This window comes from Cibotium barometz, chromosome 44, assembly GCF_041138505.1.
Source record: "Cibotium barometz isolate CiBa-2024 chromosome 44, ASM4113850v1, whole genome shotgun sequence".
In the NCBI taxonomy this organism is placed as follows: domain Eukaryota; kingdom Viridiplantae; phylum Streptophyta; class Polypodiopsida; order Cyatheales; family Cibotiaceae; genus Cibotium; species Cibotium barometz.
Window position 1 is genome coordinate 1,667,993 of NC_141089.1, and position 16,588 is coordinate 1,684,580.

General features: G+C 38.9%; 1 protein-coding gene across 1 annotated transcript; it reads left to right on the plus strand.

Annotated features, from left to right (window-relative positions):
* Nucleotides 1-11,213: 11,213 nt before the first annotated feature.
* LOC147612858 (uncharacterized) lies at nucleotides 11,214-14,561 on the plus strand. Its single transcript, XM_086782137.1, has 2 exons — nucleotides 11,214-12,439; nucleotides 12,518-14,561. The coding sequence occupies exons 1-2, from the start codon at nucleotides 11,418-11,420 to the stop codon at nucleotides 14,112-14,114; spliced, it is 2,619 nt and encodes an 872-aa protein (XP_086638263.1). The 5' UTR covers nucleotides 11,214-11,417; the 3' UTR covers nucleotides 14,115-14,561.
* Nucleotides 14,562-16,588: the final 2,027 nt, after the last annotated feature.

Consider the following 16,588-nt stretch of genomic DNA (forward strand, 5'->3'; position numbering starts at 1 on the left):
GGGACAAGTTCCTTGATGGAGCACTATGGGCATACCGGACTACCTACCGAGAAGCAACGGGGTTTACGCCCTTTCACTTGGCTTATGGTCAAGAAGCATTGCAGCCTATTGAGCTCAACATTCCAACAATGCAGCTACATGGAAAAGGTGGACTAGGAGATCAAGATGCATGGGTGAATTGACTTCTCACTTTAGTTGAGCTAGAGTGGAAAAGAGAAGCTGCATATGAGTGTTATAGAAGAAAAGCCATGCAAGCAGCGGAGAAGTTCAATGCAACTTTGAAAATAAAAAAAGAAGGAGATCTTGTGCTAAGGTATGACAATCGACTTGATAACCGGTTTGATGGCAAGTTTGAAACTAGATTTGGCAGGGACCATACATTGTCAAGAAGGTTTTCAACTCTAGCTATTATGAGCTCATGGATTTGGATGGTAAAGAACATTCTAAGAAGGTTAATGGCTACAGACTCAAGCCATACTTGAGTCGCATTCTATCGACAGACTTACAAAAGCAACCACAAAAAGGAGATAAAAGGGCATGTAAGTTCTGTGGTTGAGTGATGTCTGTGGTGCAAAACACAAGGAACATAAGAAAGATGGACAAGAGAACCACATTACACCACTTGCTTTAGAAGGCCTACCTTATGATGGTACATGAATATACCATCATCTAGGGGGAGGGCTAAATGATAGCCATTTTTTTGACTATCCACATTACCACAACAAGGAGCTATCTCGGCCAAGGAAAATCACATAAACTCTTTGTTATAAATACCTTTTCACTGTAAATAGGCGTGTGTGCATTAGGGACTTTACCCATATCTTATATATATATATATTTTTATTATTTTTTAAAAAAGTTTTTGCTAGCTACTCATCAAAAATAAATAAAATTATTATGGCCCATTTTGTGTAAATATTTCATTTCATATAAGGGACTAAATATGGGGGTCTCTATTTTCTCTAATTATGTAAATACTTCATTAGGTGTGTGTATTACAAAACCAAAATATATTTTTATTTATTTTATTATTATTTTTTTCTTCATGATACTTTTGGACCATCATTTTATAGATGCTTCAACTTCACCATGCATAAGTAAATCCTATGCCCTCACATTTCTACCCTAAAATAATGAGGGTCTCCCTCCCTTTTGACTTCTATAGTTTAGTATTTTTGTATATATTTTTTACTATTAGATATTTTTTATATATTTTATTTTAATATTCTCATTAAATAGTTTTTCATATATCAATTATTTTTGTATATTTTATTTTATTATTTTTACTCACAATTAGATCTTTTTGTTTCTTTTATTTTCCTATCATAATAACCATATTATCATGATATGTTGACTAGTTAAAGTACTAGCTTGCTTTTTTCTTATTATAATCTTTTATAAAATAGAAAAAATCTCCTCCATGCAAGTGTCCACATACACTTGAGTCTCTAAGGTCAGGATATGATGTATTGGGGGCTCACTCTTGGAGCTATCAGGAAATTCCACCAATGGGGACCCACACAAAGATTTTGAAAATTCAGAAAATACATGATTCTCTTGAAATTTTTGCGCCCACCTTCACTCCGAATTTGGACTGGTCATCAAGAGACAAAAGTTATCGCGTGAGCTCAGCAATATGCTCAAATTTTTTGAGAGTTTTTGGAGGTAATGGCGATGAAATATGAATTTGTTATTAGACCACCCCAGTCTAATACTGCCCACTTTTTGACAAGGTACACTTAGTCTCATCTCACCTCCCTTACACATTCATCACCTACACACTTACTCATTCCTTTCTCACTCCATCAAACCTGCAAACTTCATGTCCTCTCTCACCCTCTTCACCTTTGCCCTCTCCTTCCATCTCTATTTGCTCTCATATCTACTCTACACCCATACCTCATCTCCATTTCTATCCCTACTACTCCCATATTACTAAATTATTTTCCCAATCTCAAAAAATACATAAAAATTCACCATGACTGTATCATATTAACCTCTACAAATATGGGGTTTTCATCTACCAAAACCCCCATGTTCTTCACCTCAATCAACTTTTGTGGCATCGAATGCAAGAAGGAGACCGACGGTTAACTTAAAGATCTACACATGGGTGAGTCCAAGCTTCTTTGAGCTTTCAACCACACAAAGGATCTTTCCAAATCTTTACTCTTCTCACTCAACCTCTCAGCCCTTCTCACCCATTTGTACGTTGTACTACTAGCCTTTTATAGTGATTTACTAACTACTAACAACTAAACATATGTAAATAAGCACCCACTCTACTACTTTTTGAGTAGGCATTACTACAAGTTTTTTGCTCAAACATATACGTCACACTCTCCTCTCATCTTCAATAATTCTCTCGACTTGAGCCCATATCCATGTGACTCAAGGGATAAGAAGAGGCCCACTCTCATTTCAAAATAAAAAATCCATAATCTATGATTTCTCATAATAAAATTGATTAGGCTTAATCCTAATTGGGGCTTCTCAAACCTAAAAATAGAGCCCCTCCATTCCTTGTGGAAAGGGGATTACACACATTGTACACCACTCCCAACTCTAGTGTGTAAGAAGATAGTGAACTTGTGAGCTCTCTCTATACATCAATACCTTTGATTGCATAGAGAAGCTTGAAGCTAGTTATGTCATTGTGAGGACTTGAGTGATGCCATACTCCCTATCATAATTGTATCTTGCCCTTGTTGCATAAATAAGATTAGTAATTTGGATGCAATTATGTACAAAGTCTTGGACTCCTTCATCTCCAAAGTTGATTTAGGAAAGCGGTCCGATGTTTGATTTAAGGTAAATTTGATCCTTGTATTTTGTGGTGTGATTTTATGCTTGGTAGCTTGAGGGCCTATTTTTGATTTGTTGCCTTTCAATCCATGGTAAGAGAGTTGTATGGTGAGTGGGCTCCCGTAACCTTAAGACCATGTGCATACCCATAACAAAATCAAGCTTATATTGTCTCTCTAAGTTCTTCTCCAAGTTTGGTGTGCATCTATTTGTGTTATGCTAGTCTCCTCCACACACAATATCATATGTTTATGAGTGTTTATTGAGGGTGTGTGTGCCTTTTGATTGATGTATATGGTTAGCTTGTATTGATTGGCTACAAGGAAAGATCTTTGGTGTCCTAGTTCACACACATAACTAGGTGGTGCTCCTTTTCTTGTTGAGTGTGTGATTTTTGGGGTTCTTTATGTTTGTGTTGCGTTGTGCCCCAAGCCCATTGAGCAACACGGGAGCCTTAAGGAGTGCTTAGAGGCCGTTCTTCTTGTTGCCCATCCCTGATTGCCTCACTAGCAAGGCCAATCAACCAAATCCGTGCCCGTGTTCAGAAGACAACTCCAACTCATTTTACTCCCCGATGCACATGTGGGTATCTTTGGCGACCCAGGGCTCGAGCACCATATGGTCAGCACCCTCTAGGCTCCTTCTTCTTCACAGGTCACCTAGCACTTCACTCATAGGCCGCTTCCTTGGTCCCTCATCCACCGTACCGGAAGCTCACCATTTTAATCGAACCGAGGCTGGACCTCGACCGACCTTGCCACACGAGATGTCCTTCATTGACTCTCCGTCAGCTGTTTTGCAACCTTTTCACTTAGGTCCTCATCATGACCTTATTCGACAAGATAGTCAAAATGCTTCTTGAGCATTCTTGACATAAAACAGTCTTTTAAAAATAGGTTTCATTAATACAACTATAGTTTCCAACAACTCCCATTATTCCACGTCATTTTTTATTATTCCACATTCTTCTACATCAATTCACATCGCATCATTCCACATCCATTCATATCCATTCACATCGTCCTACATCCATTCACATCATTCTATATCCAATCATATCCATTCACATCACATCACATACATTTACATCCATTTAGATCCATTCACATCACATCACATCCATTTACATCCATTCAGATCCATTTACATCCATTCAGATCCATTTACATCCATTCAGATCCATTTATATCCATTCAGATCCATTTACATCACATTTACATCCATTCAGATCCATTTACATCACATTCAGATCCATTTACATCCATTCAGATCCATTTACATCCATTCAGATCCATTTACATCCATTAAGATCCATTTACATCACATTCAGATCCATTTACATCCATTAAGATCCATTTACATCACATTCAGATCCATTCACATCACATCACATTCAGATCCATTCACATTCAGATCCATTCACATCACATCACATCCATTTACATCCATTCACATCCATTTACATCACATCCATTTACATCCATTCAGATCCATTCACATCACGTCCATTTACATCCATTCACATCACATTCAGATCCATTTACATCCATTAAGATCCATTTACATCCATTCACATCACATCACATCCATTTACATCCATTCAGATCCATTTACATCACATTCAGATCCATTCACATCACATCACCCACATCACATTCAGATCCATTTACATCCATTAAGATCCATTTACATCCATTCACATCACATTCAGATCCATTCACATCCATTCACATCACATCACATCCATTTACATCCATTCACATCACATTCAGATTAAGATCCATTTACATCACATTCAGATCCATTCACATCACATCACATCCATTTACATCCATTCACATCACATTCAAATCCATTTACATCCATTAAGATCCATTTACATCACATTCAGATCCATTCACATCACATCACATCCATTTACATCCATTCACATTTATTTACATCACATCCATTTACATCCATTCAGATCCATTCACATCACATCCATTTACATCCATTCACATCACATCACATCCATTTACATCCATTCAGATCCATTCAGATCACATCACATCCATCACATCCATTTACATCCATTTACATCTATTCAGATCCATTCACATCACATCACATCCATTTACATCCATTCAGATCATATCAGATCCATTCACATCACATCACATCCATTTACATCCATTCAGATCATATCAGATCCATTTCATTTAGATCCATTCAGATCATATCAGATCCATTCAAATCCATTCAGATCATATCAGATCCATTCAGATCACATTCAGATCACATCACATCCATTCACATCACCACATCCATTCAGATCATATCAGATCCATTCAGATCACATCAGATCCATTCAGATCACATCACATCTATTTACATCCATTCAGATCATATCAGATCCATTCAGATCATATCAGAACCATTCAGATCATATCAGAACCATTCAGATCACATCACATCCATTTACATCCATTCAGATCATATCAGATCCATTCAGATCATCATATCAGATCCATTCAGATCACATCAGGCAGATCCATTCAGATCAGATGCATATGAGATCTATTCAGATCAGATGCATATGAGATCTATTCAGATCAGATGCATATGAGATCTATTCAGAACATCCATTTAGATCACATCACATCTATTTACATCCATTGAGATCATATCAGATCCATTCAGATCATATTAGATCCATTCAGATCATATCAGATCCATTCTATCACATCCATTTATATCCATTCAGATCTATTTACATCACATCCATTCAGATCCATTCAGATCACATCACATCATATCCATTCAGATCCATTCACATCACATCACATCACATCCATTCAGATCCATTCACATCACATCACATCACATCCATTCATATCCATTCAGATCTATTTATATCCATTCAGATCCATTCACATCACATCCATTCATATCCATTCACATCACATCACATCTATTTATATCCATTCACATCACATCACATCCATTTATATGCATTAAAATCCATTCACATCACATCACATCCATTTATATCCATTCAGATCCATTCACATCACATCACATCACATTCACATCACATCACATTCATTCAGATCCATTCACATCACATCACATTCATTCAGATCCATTCACATCACATCACATCCATTTATATCCATTCAGATCCATTCACATCACATCACATCCATTCAGATCCATTCACATCCATTCACATCACATCACATCCATTCACATCCACTCACATCACATCACATCCATTCACATCCACTCACGTCATATCGCATCCATTCACTTCATATCACATACATCCATTCACACAAGTCGAAAGTACACTTACTCTATTTTCGATAAAACTGATAGAACTTTTTTAAGTTTTTGCCAATTACTTGGCTTAGTTAAAGGCAATTTTTCTCGATTCCATTAAATCTAAAGTATCAGAGTGTTGTTGAAGGCTTAAAAAGGAAAAAAAAAATTATCAAAAATTTATAAACTCAAAAAGACCATTTACGTATTGTGTTTTCATTCCTTAAGCTTCATTAATGAAGACTTTTAATCGTAAATTGGATTTTATAGATGGACGCCCCATGTTTAAATCTGAATTTCCATTAAATCTAAATTTTCCTTCACTTTTTGGATCCTCGATCCTCTCAGGGATTCCAGATTCCTTTTCTAGGGAATCTAGTAATAAATCAGTCATACGTTCATTCAACTAAGCATGTTTCTAGTCTTTTTCTAGGAAGTCCTTTTCCCATTTAGAAAGTACTCCAAGATTCTATTTTCTAAGAATCTAAACGTATACTTCAAATTTCCAAAAGTTAAATGTGTTCAAAATTTCTTTTTTTGATTAAACATTATCTGTGTTTTCTCGATGAATATTTTCACATTCTTTCTCAAAATAAATTATGCTCAATATTCTTCTTTTTGAATAGAGAAAATTCATGGGATTTACAAAGTCAATTATTCCCATATTTCCTAATTCATTCATCTAAATGAATCATTTCCATATTTCTCATAAATTCAATGATTCTAGAACAATGTGTGCATAACCTTCTTTATTTTTTTTGTCAATTAAATAATGCTCAAAACTTCACTTTTAGCATAAAATTTATTATGCATAAAGTCATTCTCTATGTTATAATTTTTTCCATAGCTTCCCCATATTTTCTAAGAACTAATAATACTCTAAATTTCACTTTTAAATAAATAAAAACACCCATATTTTGAATTATGTCAACAATTCTTCTTTTAATATTCAAAATGTTTGTACCTAGAATATCATAAGAATTCCTCTTTTTGCATCTAGATTTTTATGCATGTAAAAATAAATATAACAAAAATTTCTCTTTTCTCAATTTAAAAAATTATGCATAAATTCTATAAAAGTATTTCCATAAATATGACAAAAATCATTATTTTACCATAAAAATATCTATGCCTAGAATATCATAGGAATTTCTCTTATTGAAATTATGCACAAAAATAAGATTTATCTTTTTTCTGGAAAATTTTGACATAGCTTCACTGCTGCAATTACTAGGAATGTTCAATTTTCTACTTTAAAATGAATACTTGTAATTGAAATGTGATAGGAACTCCTCTTTTAAACTAAAATATATTTATGCATACATAACCTAATTACAATCATAATAATAAGCATAATTATGATTAATTCTCTTCATTATATTCTTAAATATTCATTCCTCATTTCTAAAAATGTTAGCATAATCCTCTTTTAACTTAAAATAAATTAGTATAATTTTTCTTAATCTTAATCAAGTTTAAAAGAAATAATCATCATTTTTATCTAGAAAGAATCATAAAAATACCTAATTTTTTCTCTAGCTTGTCAAGCCTAGAGTTGAGATTAAGATAATGAGATTATCATTAAGAATCATCCTTCTTTAACAAGGATCTAACCATAAAGATGATTAATCTTTTCAAAAGAGAGATTTATTAATAAAAAACATTAATAATTAAGCATAAAAATTTACATTAAATGAGTTAAGCAGTATGAATCATTGGAGAGCTTGATTTCAAGAGAAAACCATTCAATTGAAAGCTTCTCAAGCGTTAGAGGTGTTGAGAAGAAGAAAGTCGTTGAGAAAATTAGAAAAAACCATTAAATTAAGGCCTACCTTTGATTTTGGCTTCTTTTGGAGAGAAGTGAAGCCCACAAAGCAAGGGTTGGCCACCAAGTTGGGGAAGGTAATCTCCAAGAGAGGATGGAGAATTGAGAAGCTCCAAAGCTCCCAAAAGTAGAGGCAAAATAGAGGGTTAATAGAATTACACTAAAATGAAGACAATACTGGCATGTAATTACTCAAAGACACACACACACACACACACACAATGGGCTAAAACAAAGTAAGTATTGCATTTTCACATTATAGGTGTGCAAGTTTATAGAAGTTTTTTGGGAGATATCTACATCAATAAAGGCTCTCTCTCTCTCTCTCTCTCATATGTGTGTGTGTGTGTGTGTGTGTGTTCATGTGCATGTTTTAGGTGAAAAATGTACCGAAGTAATGAAGTCTTCCTCCTACATAGGCATACACCTATCAATATTACAAAGCAATAGACACGGTACATAAACAATTTCTCTGTGCATATTGATGTAGTGGCCATGTTTTTCGGGTGATAGAATTACTCTTTAAGTGTGTGCATTTGTGTGTGTGTGTGTGCTAGTGGGATAGAGAGAGCAAGGATTGAATATATTGTGTGATTTAAGAGAGAGAGAGAGAGAGATCATGAAGAACATGTAAGGCTGAGTGTAGAGAGAATTGTGTACAAGGGGGAGAGAGAGAGAGAGAGATGAATAGATGAAGAACTCCAAAGGAGAGAGAGAGAGAGAGAGAGAGAGAGAGAGAGAGAGAGAGAGAGAGAGAGAGAGAGAGCATAGAAAAATAATGGAAGGAGGTGGTACAGACAAATATGCAAAACACACACACACACACACACACATAGAGAGAGAGAGAGAGAGGAGGGAGGGAGGGAGGCTAGGGCACCTGCACTACACAAAAAACTGCTTGAAAAATGTTGTCCAGAGTGAGAGAGAGAGAGAGAAGCAAAAATAGGAAGGACTCCCAAACGCACACATATAAAGTTTTTTTTCTTTCTCTCTCCTCTCTCAAATGCACACACGAACATATGCATATATAGAAACACACACACACACACACACACATACACAAATATTGTCTCTCTTTTTTCTCTTTCACATACACAAATACACAAACTCTTTTTTTCTCTTTCACATACACAAATACACAAACTCTTTTCTCACTCTCCCTCTATCAAACACACACGCCCCCATGACCAAGAGAGGTATAAAGGCCTCAACACCAAAGACCAATGTAGATGAACAAACACGGAAGAGGGAGGTTTGGAAGGATGCATGGGTTGTTCAGCTCATTCACATTTTGGGCTCAATGCACTATGAGTTTGGAAAAACTCCAAAGCAAGGGGTTGATCTATGGTTTAAAGTTGCCACTCAACTTGTAGGGCTATTCCCAAAGTGTGACAGAGACTCTGAAAGTTGCAGAAAGAGATGGGGTCATGTGTATGCAGACTACAAGAAGGACAAGGCCCATAATTTGATCTCTGGAAATGATCGTAAGGTAACATGTCAATGGTTTGATATCATTGATGAATGAGTACATGCACAATCGGCTAAACGTGGTTAGCTACACCCATGCTTCAGTTGTGGGTGGTAACACCGATGGCCTAATTGGGAAAGTAGACGAAGATAGGGTACACTGTCCTTTATCAAAACAGAAGCGCCAAAGAGCAATGTCCCCAATCTACGACCATGAAAAGATCGGAAGATTGAGGATTCCCTTGTCGACATGGCCAGCACGGCCAAAGTCATGACAGATCAACACAAGGACTCTCTTGCGGATCGCAAGGTAGTAGAAGACGAAAAGTTGCAAATGCTTGGCTAGCTTACTTCAGCTGTGACTGGCCTTTTGCTCCTCAATTGCAACGGTCTAACACTAACTATCGAAAGGCAATTAGCATGTATGTGTGGGTTTACACCGTCTAGCTACTAGATCAAACTTATAAGTAATAGCAGATTTGTATAGGGTTTCCACGTCTTCATGCCAGAAGATCATTCTGGAGTTCTGTGATGCAATCTCCACACTAGGTCTTCATGACCTGTACATTGAACGGCCTTCTTTAAATAGGATGCGTATCATGGCTGAAGGATTTCAGGCAATACATGGCATTCCGTTTGTCATTGGTGCAGTGGATGGTAGCCATGTTCCAATTATTGCCCCTCATGTGCACCATGAGGACTACTTTGATTGGAAGGGGTTTCATTCTATAATTTTGCAGATGACCATTGCTTCTAACTGCTTGGTTTGGGATTATGACATTGGTTGGGCAGGTTCTATGCATGATTGGAATGTATTCCAAAGAAGTGATCTAGGACATAGGTATGAATCAAACAGCTTAGGCAATTATTGTTTACTTAATGATTGTCCTTACCCTGCAAGGTTTTGGATGCTTCCTCCATTTAAAAGAAGTAAAGATGGATTATCCCCTGAGCGGTATTGTAGAATGTGCTAAAGATGGTTAGCACTGTTTGGTCCTTCATAACATGTGCATTGTGCATGGAGATTCATTTGATGAGGGTTGGGTTGGAGAGGCACAAGCAGAGGTGGAGAGAGCAAACAATGATGCATTGGCTTTGGATCCAATAATTCAGATTGGGCTGCAAGTGGGGGGTCTTGCTAAGGTTACAGCTTTGGTGCAGACCGAGACCTCATCGATTGTGCAGAGAGCACAATCATCAGAAACAGCACCGTCTGATTCATCCTAGGTTGGGGGCGCACAAAGGAGAGACAATCTTGCTAGAGTTATGTTTAAAGAGAGAGAGATGACAAATGTGAGAATTGTATTTGATGATCATGACTCGGCTGATGAGTGACAATAGTGAGTAGGAGATGCAATAGTGCTTGGATGTTATGACTTTGGACACAATGTTGGTATTTTGTTTATCTCTAAGACATCATATTTTGTAAGCTATCTAAAATACCTCCCAAACATTAGGCGGATTATTTTATTAGCATGTTTATTTGGTTTTTAAATCTCATATGACTACTGATTCTCATTCTTTTTTGTAGATGGGAGGAGGGGAAGGGTAAGATAAATCTAGTTCATCCCCTCCCCTCCTCTCGAACAGAGCAAGGTGTAGCCACAATAACTGTGGTGGTGGGGTTCGAGTCCCCAACTCTCTAGGCATGCATTGACTCAGGCTCTTTACATGTTGCATGTATACGCAGGTTAACAGACTGGTAGAGATGCACGTTGCGTAAAGGGCGGACGCCTATGCATAGGCAATCACTTTTTTAATAAACGCAAGCATGGGCAGTTGGTGTATAATGAGATAACGCCCATTCAAGAGTGCACAAGGCACTTTTGGAGTGCCCACATGTGACACCCTTGGCGGTCTGTAAATACCCTAAAAGACAGAAAGTTCTTTTTTATCCCAAGCGAATGCGGGTAAGCAGGCTTTTTCATGATTAGCGTGCTCTGCTCGCTGTGTGTGTGTGTGTGTATGTGTACGGAAGGCTGCTATTGTTTTCCTGTTGTAAAACCGCAGAGAAGGCATGGAAGATTTGCAAAGGTCCATTGATGAAGAGTATGCCAGGCTCAAGGAACGAATACCTTCTCCTGATTTCACCGATGAGTTCGAAAGGCAGACTTATACATTTACCATGGCGCCCGCTCTCGCGATGGCTGTAAAAGGCAACGCACCACCCACAGTGTTTGGGGAATTCCTTCATGCAGTTCATAGAGTGATGCCTGAATTGTCGGGGGTGCCTGACGAAGGGAAGTGGTTGGAAATCTTCAAACAGTGTGTTGCTGGGAAGCAGGCGGCTGTTGTCGATGTGAAGAAGCAGCAGCAGCAGGAGGACCAGCTGTGTCAAGAATTCGAAGGAGAGTACCAAGATCCTGCCGGCAGTATTCTTTCATATTTTCTTGACTACATAGATCAATGCTACACAAGTTGGTCCGAGAACAGCAAGACTTGGTATGCCCCCTGCACGGCCATTGTGCAGTCAAGTGGTTGGGGGAAATCGAGAGCAGTCCGAGAGATTGCTTTGGCTCCTAACCAAGTAATGGTTTTTTACTTTAGCTTGATGGACCCTAAACACGCCGGGTACCCCAAGTCTGACCCAGATATTCTCCGGCACTTCAGGAACACCAGAAAGGTTGAGCATGCATATGCACTTTTCCGTGCATGTTTTGATTGGTTGTCTGAGCAGGGCACTTTCCCGAGCAAGGAGGATCTGTTCAGAGATCATCAGATGAAGCATTATCATCGTATACTTCCAAAGATTCGGACTCAACCAGAATGCAGCAAGAAATGTATGATAGACGCATGTAAGGAAGCAATGGCTAGACACGCCACATCTCTCAGAAGCAACGGTGTTTGCTTTTTGTTTGTCTTGGATGAAGCTCGAACCCTTCTGCAGCCTCCTGAAGCTGACATGGGAGGGGAGTTCCAAGGAGAACTTCCATTTATCCTTTTCAGGAGAGCATCCGCAGATTTGCCAACAACGGGGCGATCATTTGTGCTTTTTATTGACACCACATCAAGGGTGTCAAATTTCACGCCTGCATCCAGGTATGATCCTAGTCTCAGAGTTCTTTCGGGTTGTGTGTAACGTACCTATACCAAGAATTTCCATATTTGATCGTCCAGGTATGATCCCAGTCTCAAAGTTGTTCGAGGTCTGAGGAATCTCTTCGCACCGTTTTCAAGACTTCCAACATTTGATCTCATCTCTGCATCCACGTCCTCCATAAGCTTAGACACCATCGCTTCCCCACAAATTTGGTTCAGACAGGGCAGGCCACTTTGGGCTGCCAAAAATTTTTCCGAAGAAGAGTGGGTGAGAGAGATTCTGCACTTGGCGCAGACCAAGCTTCTTGGGGGTGTTCTGATAAATTCAGAAGAAGGTCATAACCTATTACGGTCCCCGCACATGTCATTGGTGCTTTTGGGCCGTCGCATAGGAGTGGACGTCTGTCCTCAATCTTCAGCTGCGCGGGATCTTGTGGCTTCGCACATGAGTGCATGCTTGCATGTTTCGGCATCGAGGGAATATGTGCTCTGCACTTCTCTGCCTGAGCCTGCCTTAAATGAAGCAGCTGCAATTGCTTTAAGGAGAAACAGAGAGTTGATGCAGCAGCAACTACGTCAATTGAATTCGTTGTTGCTGAATGGCATTGCATCTGCTGGGGAAAGGGGAGAGCTGGTTGCAAGGTTTTTGCTGATCCATGCCATGGATAGTCTGCAACAAGGAGATTCTCCTACCAAACCTGTGTTCTTGGAAAATTTGTTGAAGGCTTTTGTACCTAATTTTAAGGAATTCCCACCTGAATTAGAGTATTTGAACAAAGCAAAAGTCTTCTTCAATGCATTCCATCGCTTCTTTGGGAAGCCTTCAGTTCGAGATGCAAGAAGATTTGTAAAGAAAGGTGCTGCAATGATTTGTGCTCCGATGCAAGAGGCATTCGATCTGTACATTCTATATGTAACGCCTGATGATAAAGGAGAGTATAATGTTGACAATGATAATTGTATTGGATGCCTGGGAGTGCAAGTCAAAAATTGGAAGAATGTCCGTGGGATTTCTGCAACTGTGGATCACATGCGTGCTTATCAGAGGAAAATAGCTGTAGCAGGTGCAGATGAGGTCCTGCCGGCTGTGTTGATGGTGCTACATCTGGGAGTAGATAGTACAACACAAAACAAAGAAGATGAAAAAAGGAAAAGAGAAAAAGGAAAGAAAGCACATGATGAAGGTGGGGGTGAAAGCAAATCTCCAATGATGAAGGAGGTTTTTGTTTTAGAGGGCCTCGACATGGTTTCCGTCCCGGAGGATTTACATGAGATCATACAAGCCCTACTTTGTCAATCGCCGGATCCCATTACCATCATGCATGCAGAAAAGGAAGCAGAAAAAAGGAATCCAGCATATAGTCAAATGGTGACAGACAAAGACACAGTGAGAGAAACAAAAGCACTGCAAAGCATATTATCTGCTGTTTATCCAGAGGTCAAGGTTGACAAGCCAGGGCCATCTTCAGGGCCATCTTCAAAGGTTGAGATTAGAGCATATGGCATTGTGTTGGACAACCCTCCCGGGATTACCCCTCCTGTGCCGTTGTATGGCAGGGATGGGGGCTTAATGAATCCCCCCTCCCCTCCGACCAAAAGGGTGAGTGGAAGGAAGCGTTCCCCCTCCCCTCCGACCAAAAGGGTGAGTGGAAGGAAGCGCCGCCAGGGTGAGTGACAAGCCAGGGCCATCTTCAAAGGTTAAGATTAGAGGATGTGGCATTGTGTTGGGCAAGAGCGGAAAGAAGCGCCGCCATATTGATATGTCTTGTATATTGATATGTCTTTGCATCTCATTTGGGGGGTGAGAGAGGGACTATCAAGTTTGTAAATTTGTGAATCTGACATACAGGACCCAGAAATGTGCAGAGCATGGGAAAGTAGAGCTTATTAAGCATAGAGCATATTTTGCGAAGTTTGTCAAAGTTGTGCATGCATCAACTATTCTCCATGGTTGGTTAGCTGCTTTTGATCTGGCCATTGATAAGAGTTGTGGAGCGTAGATGGAGATGCCACTCACCTGTAGGGTACAGTTGGGCAGACATGCTCGAAAAGTGAATTGCTACAGAAAAAACTTATATGGTTTTTGCGTGTCTGATCCTTCAATTTGATGCTATGTATTCACTGATTCAAATTCCTCAATCAAGTCAACTAATGTCTTGAATGGATTCCTAAGTTTCTGAGAATTGCATGAAATCAGGTATCTTACTTGCATTGATGAGGAGTGCTCCCCGGTCGTAAGGAAAGTGGAAATGGGTGCAACATAATATAGTGGAGTTCAAGCCATTAGACCTACCCAAGGAGCTCATAATAGAATGGTAGTGGTAAAATGATGAGCTCATGCTAGTAGGCCTACCCTAAGGAGTTCATGATAGAACATTTTTTTGGGAATCATTCCTAGTTATACTCTACATAGTGTATTCCCACATCAGTTTGCCTGAGATAATAAAAAAAGTTTTCTTTGTCTTGCATCCTCAATTTATGCTATATTTGGTATCAAAGTGTGAGCTTTTTCTATTTTCATTGGATGCTACCTAATTATCCTTAGGTACTCAGATGAAGAGAGAGAGAGAGAGAGAGAGAGAGAGAGAGAGAGAGAGAATGAAGAGGCCAAAAATCAAGATTTGAACTTGAGTAGACTAGTCTTCTTTTTTGTGAGCTTTGGATGTCTCTGTGACTTTTGAATAAGGACTTAAAGGTTTTTTTGGGGTTTCTTGTATGAAGGCTTGCTATGAAGATTTTGAGAGTCATATAGATAAAGCATTGCAAGAAGAGAATATGACATTTTTCTAAGAAATTCCAAGGTATCTATGCCTTGGACCAAGAAAAAGAGCATGTATATGCATCCTCGACAAACGAGATTTTGATCACACTAGATTTTTTTTTCAATGCATCATTCAACCACATTGAAGGAGGGAAGCAACCAGCCAAAGAGAACATTGCTTGAGAACAAATTGTAGAGAGTAAAGAGAAGACACTGTAAATGTAGAAAAATGAAGGCTAAAGACTTTTTCTAGGCGTACTAACAACTGACTGCATAATGATAAGGGTCGTTGCAAAGAAAATTGGCTGCTGTCTTGAACTTTCTTGGGAAATGTGGTAAACTAGGTGTCTTCATGCAGCTTATCAGATGAAACGAATGGTGGAAGTTACACACTTACACACTTACACAGTTACACAAGTCAACAACTCCTCTTCTACAAACAAAACATGTGGAGTGGCACTAGTAAAAGCATGTATACACCTAGATGAATCCAAGAACATGCTTGAATTCACCTTATAAGAAAGTGCAAGTTATAAACTCATGGTAGTCATCCACAAGACTATATAACTATTAGCAGCTCCATTATGCATAGTATGGACTAGAGACTATGACATCCTCAATATCATCATCAACGCTGCCCAATAGTGGGTGTAGAACTTGGTATCAATATATGCTCCCATACACACACACCCCTTGTGTGCACGTGCACATACACACACACACACAAGAGCATACATTCATGTGAAGGTATGTGTGTTGAGTTTCTATCAGAGCTTTGGAGATGCAGGGAAACTCAGAGGCTCTGGATATGCTCATTGTTTCTTGAAAAGAGCATAGGAAAGTGATTGCTTCATTATGAAACCAGGCATATGTTCATTAGCCTACCATCACAGCGGTTGCAACTATGAGAAGGCAATGAATAGATCACACTTCGTTAATTACCCACAAAAGTAGCTAGGATCAACTCCAAGGTGAGGGATGGAGCAAGCAGCTACTAACGATTGAAATGAAACTAGAAAAAAACCGCAGAGAAGGCATGGAAGATTTGCAAAGGTTCATTGATGAAGAGTATGCCAGGCTCAAGGAACGAATACCTTCTCCTGATTTCACCGATGCCAGAGAAAGGCATGCTTATACATTGGCCATGGCAGCCGCTCTCACGCAGGCTGTACAAAGCAACACACCACCCACATTGTTTGGGGAATTCGTTGATGCAATGACTCTTGTATGTTGAAGATATATGGCTTATGGTTATGCACTTGTGTATTGGGGACATTCTAGTAGTATGGGATGCTAGAATATGTCATGTATGCAAGCTACATATAGGTGGTGTTCTTGCAGCATGGGCTGCTAGAATACATCTCATGTGAGGGAACATCGCCCCAAGA

What these genes read in the sequence shown, in the direction of transcription:
- LOC147612858 (XM_086782137.1), top strand. Translation starts at nt 11,418, where the DNA reads ATGGAAGATTTGCAAAGGTCCATTGATGAAGAGTATGCCAGGCTCAAG. An exon ending in AATTTCACGCCTGCATCCAG is followed by an intron (nt 12,440 to 12,517) that starts GTATGATCCTAG and finishes TTGATCGTCCAG; the next exon opens with GTATGATCCCAGTCTCAAAG.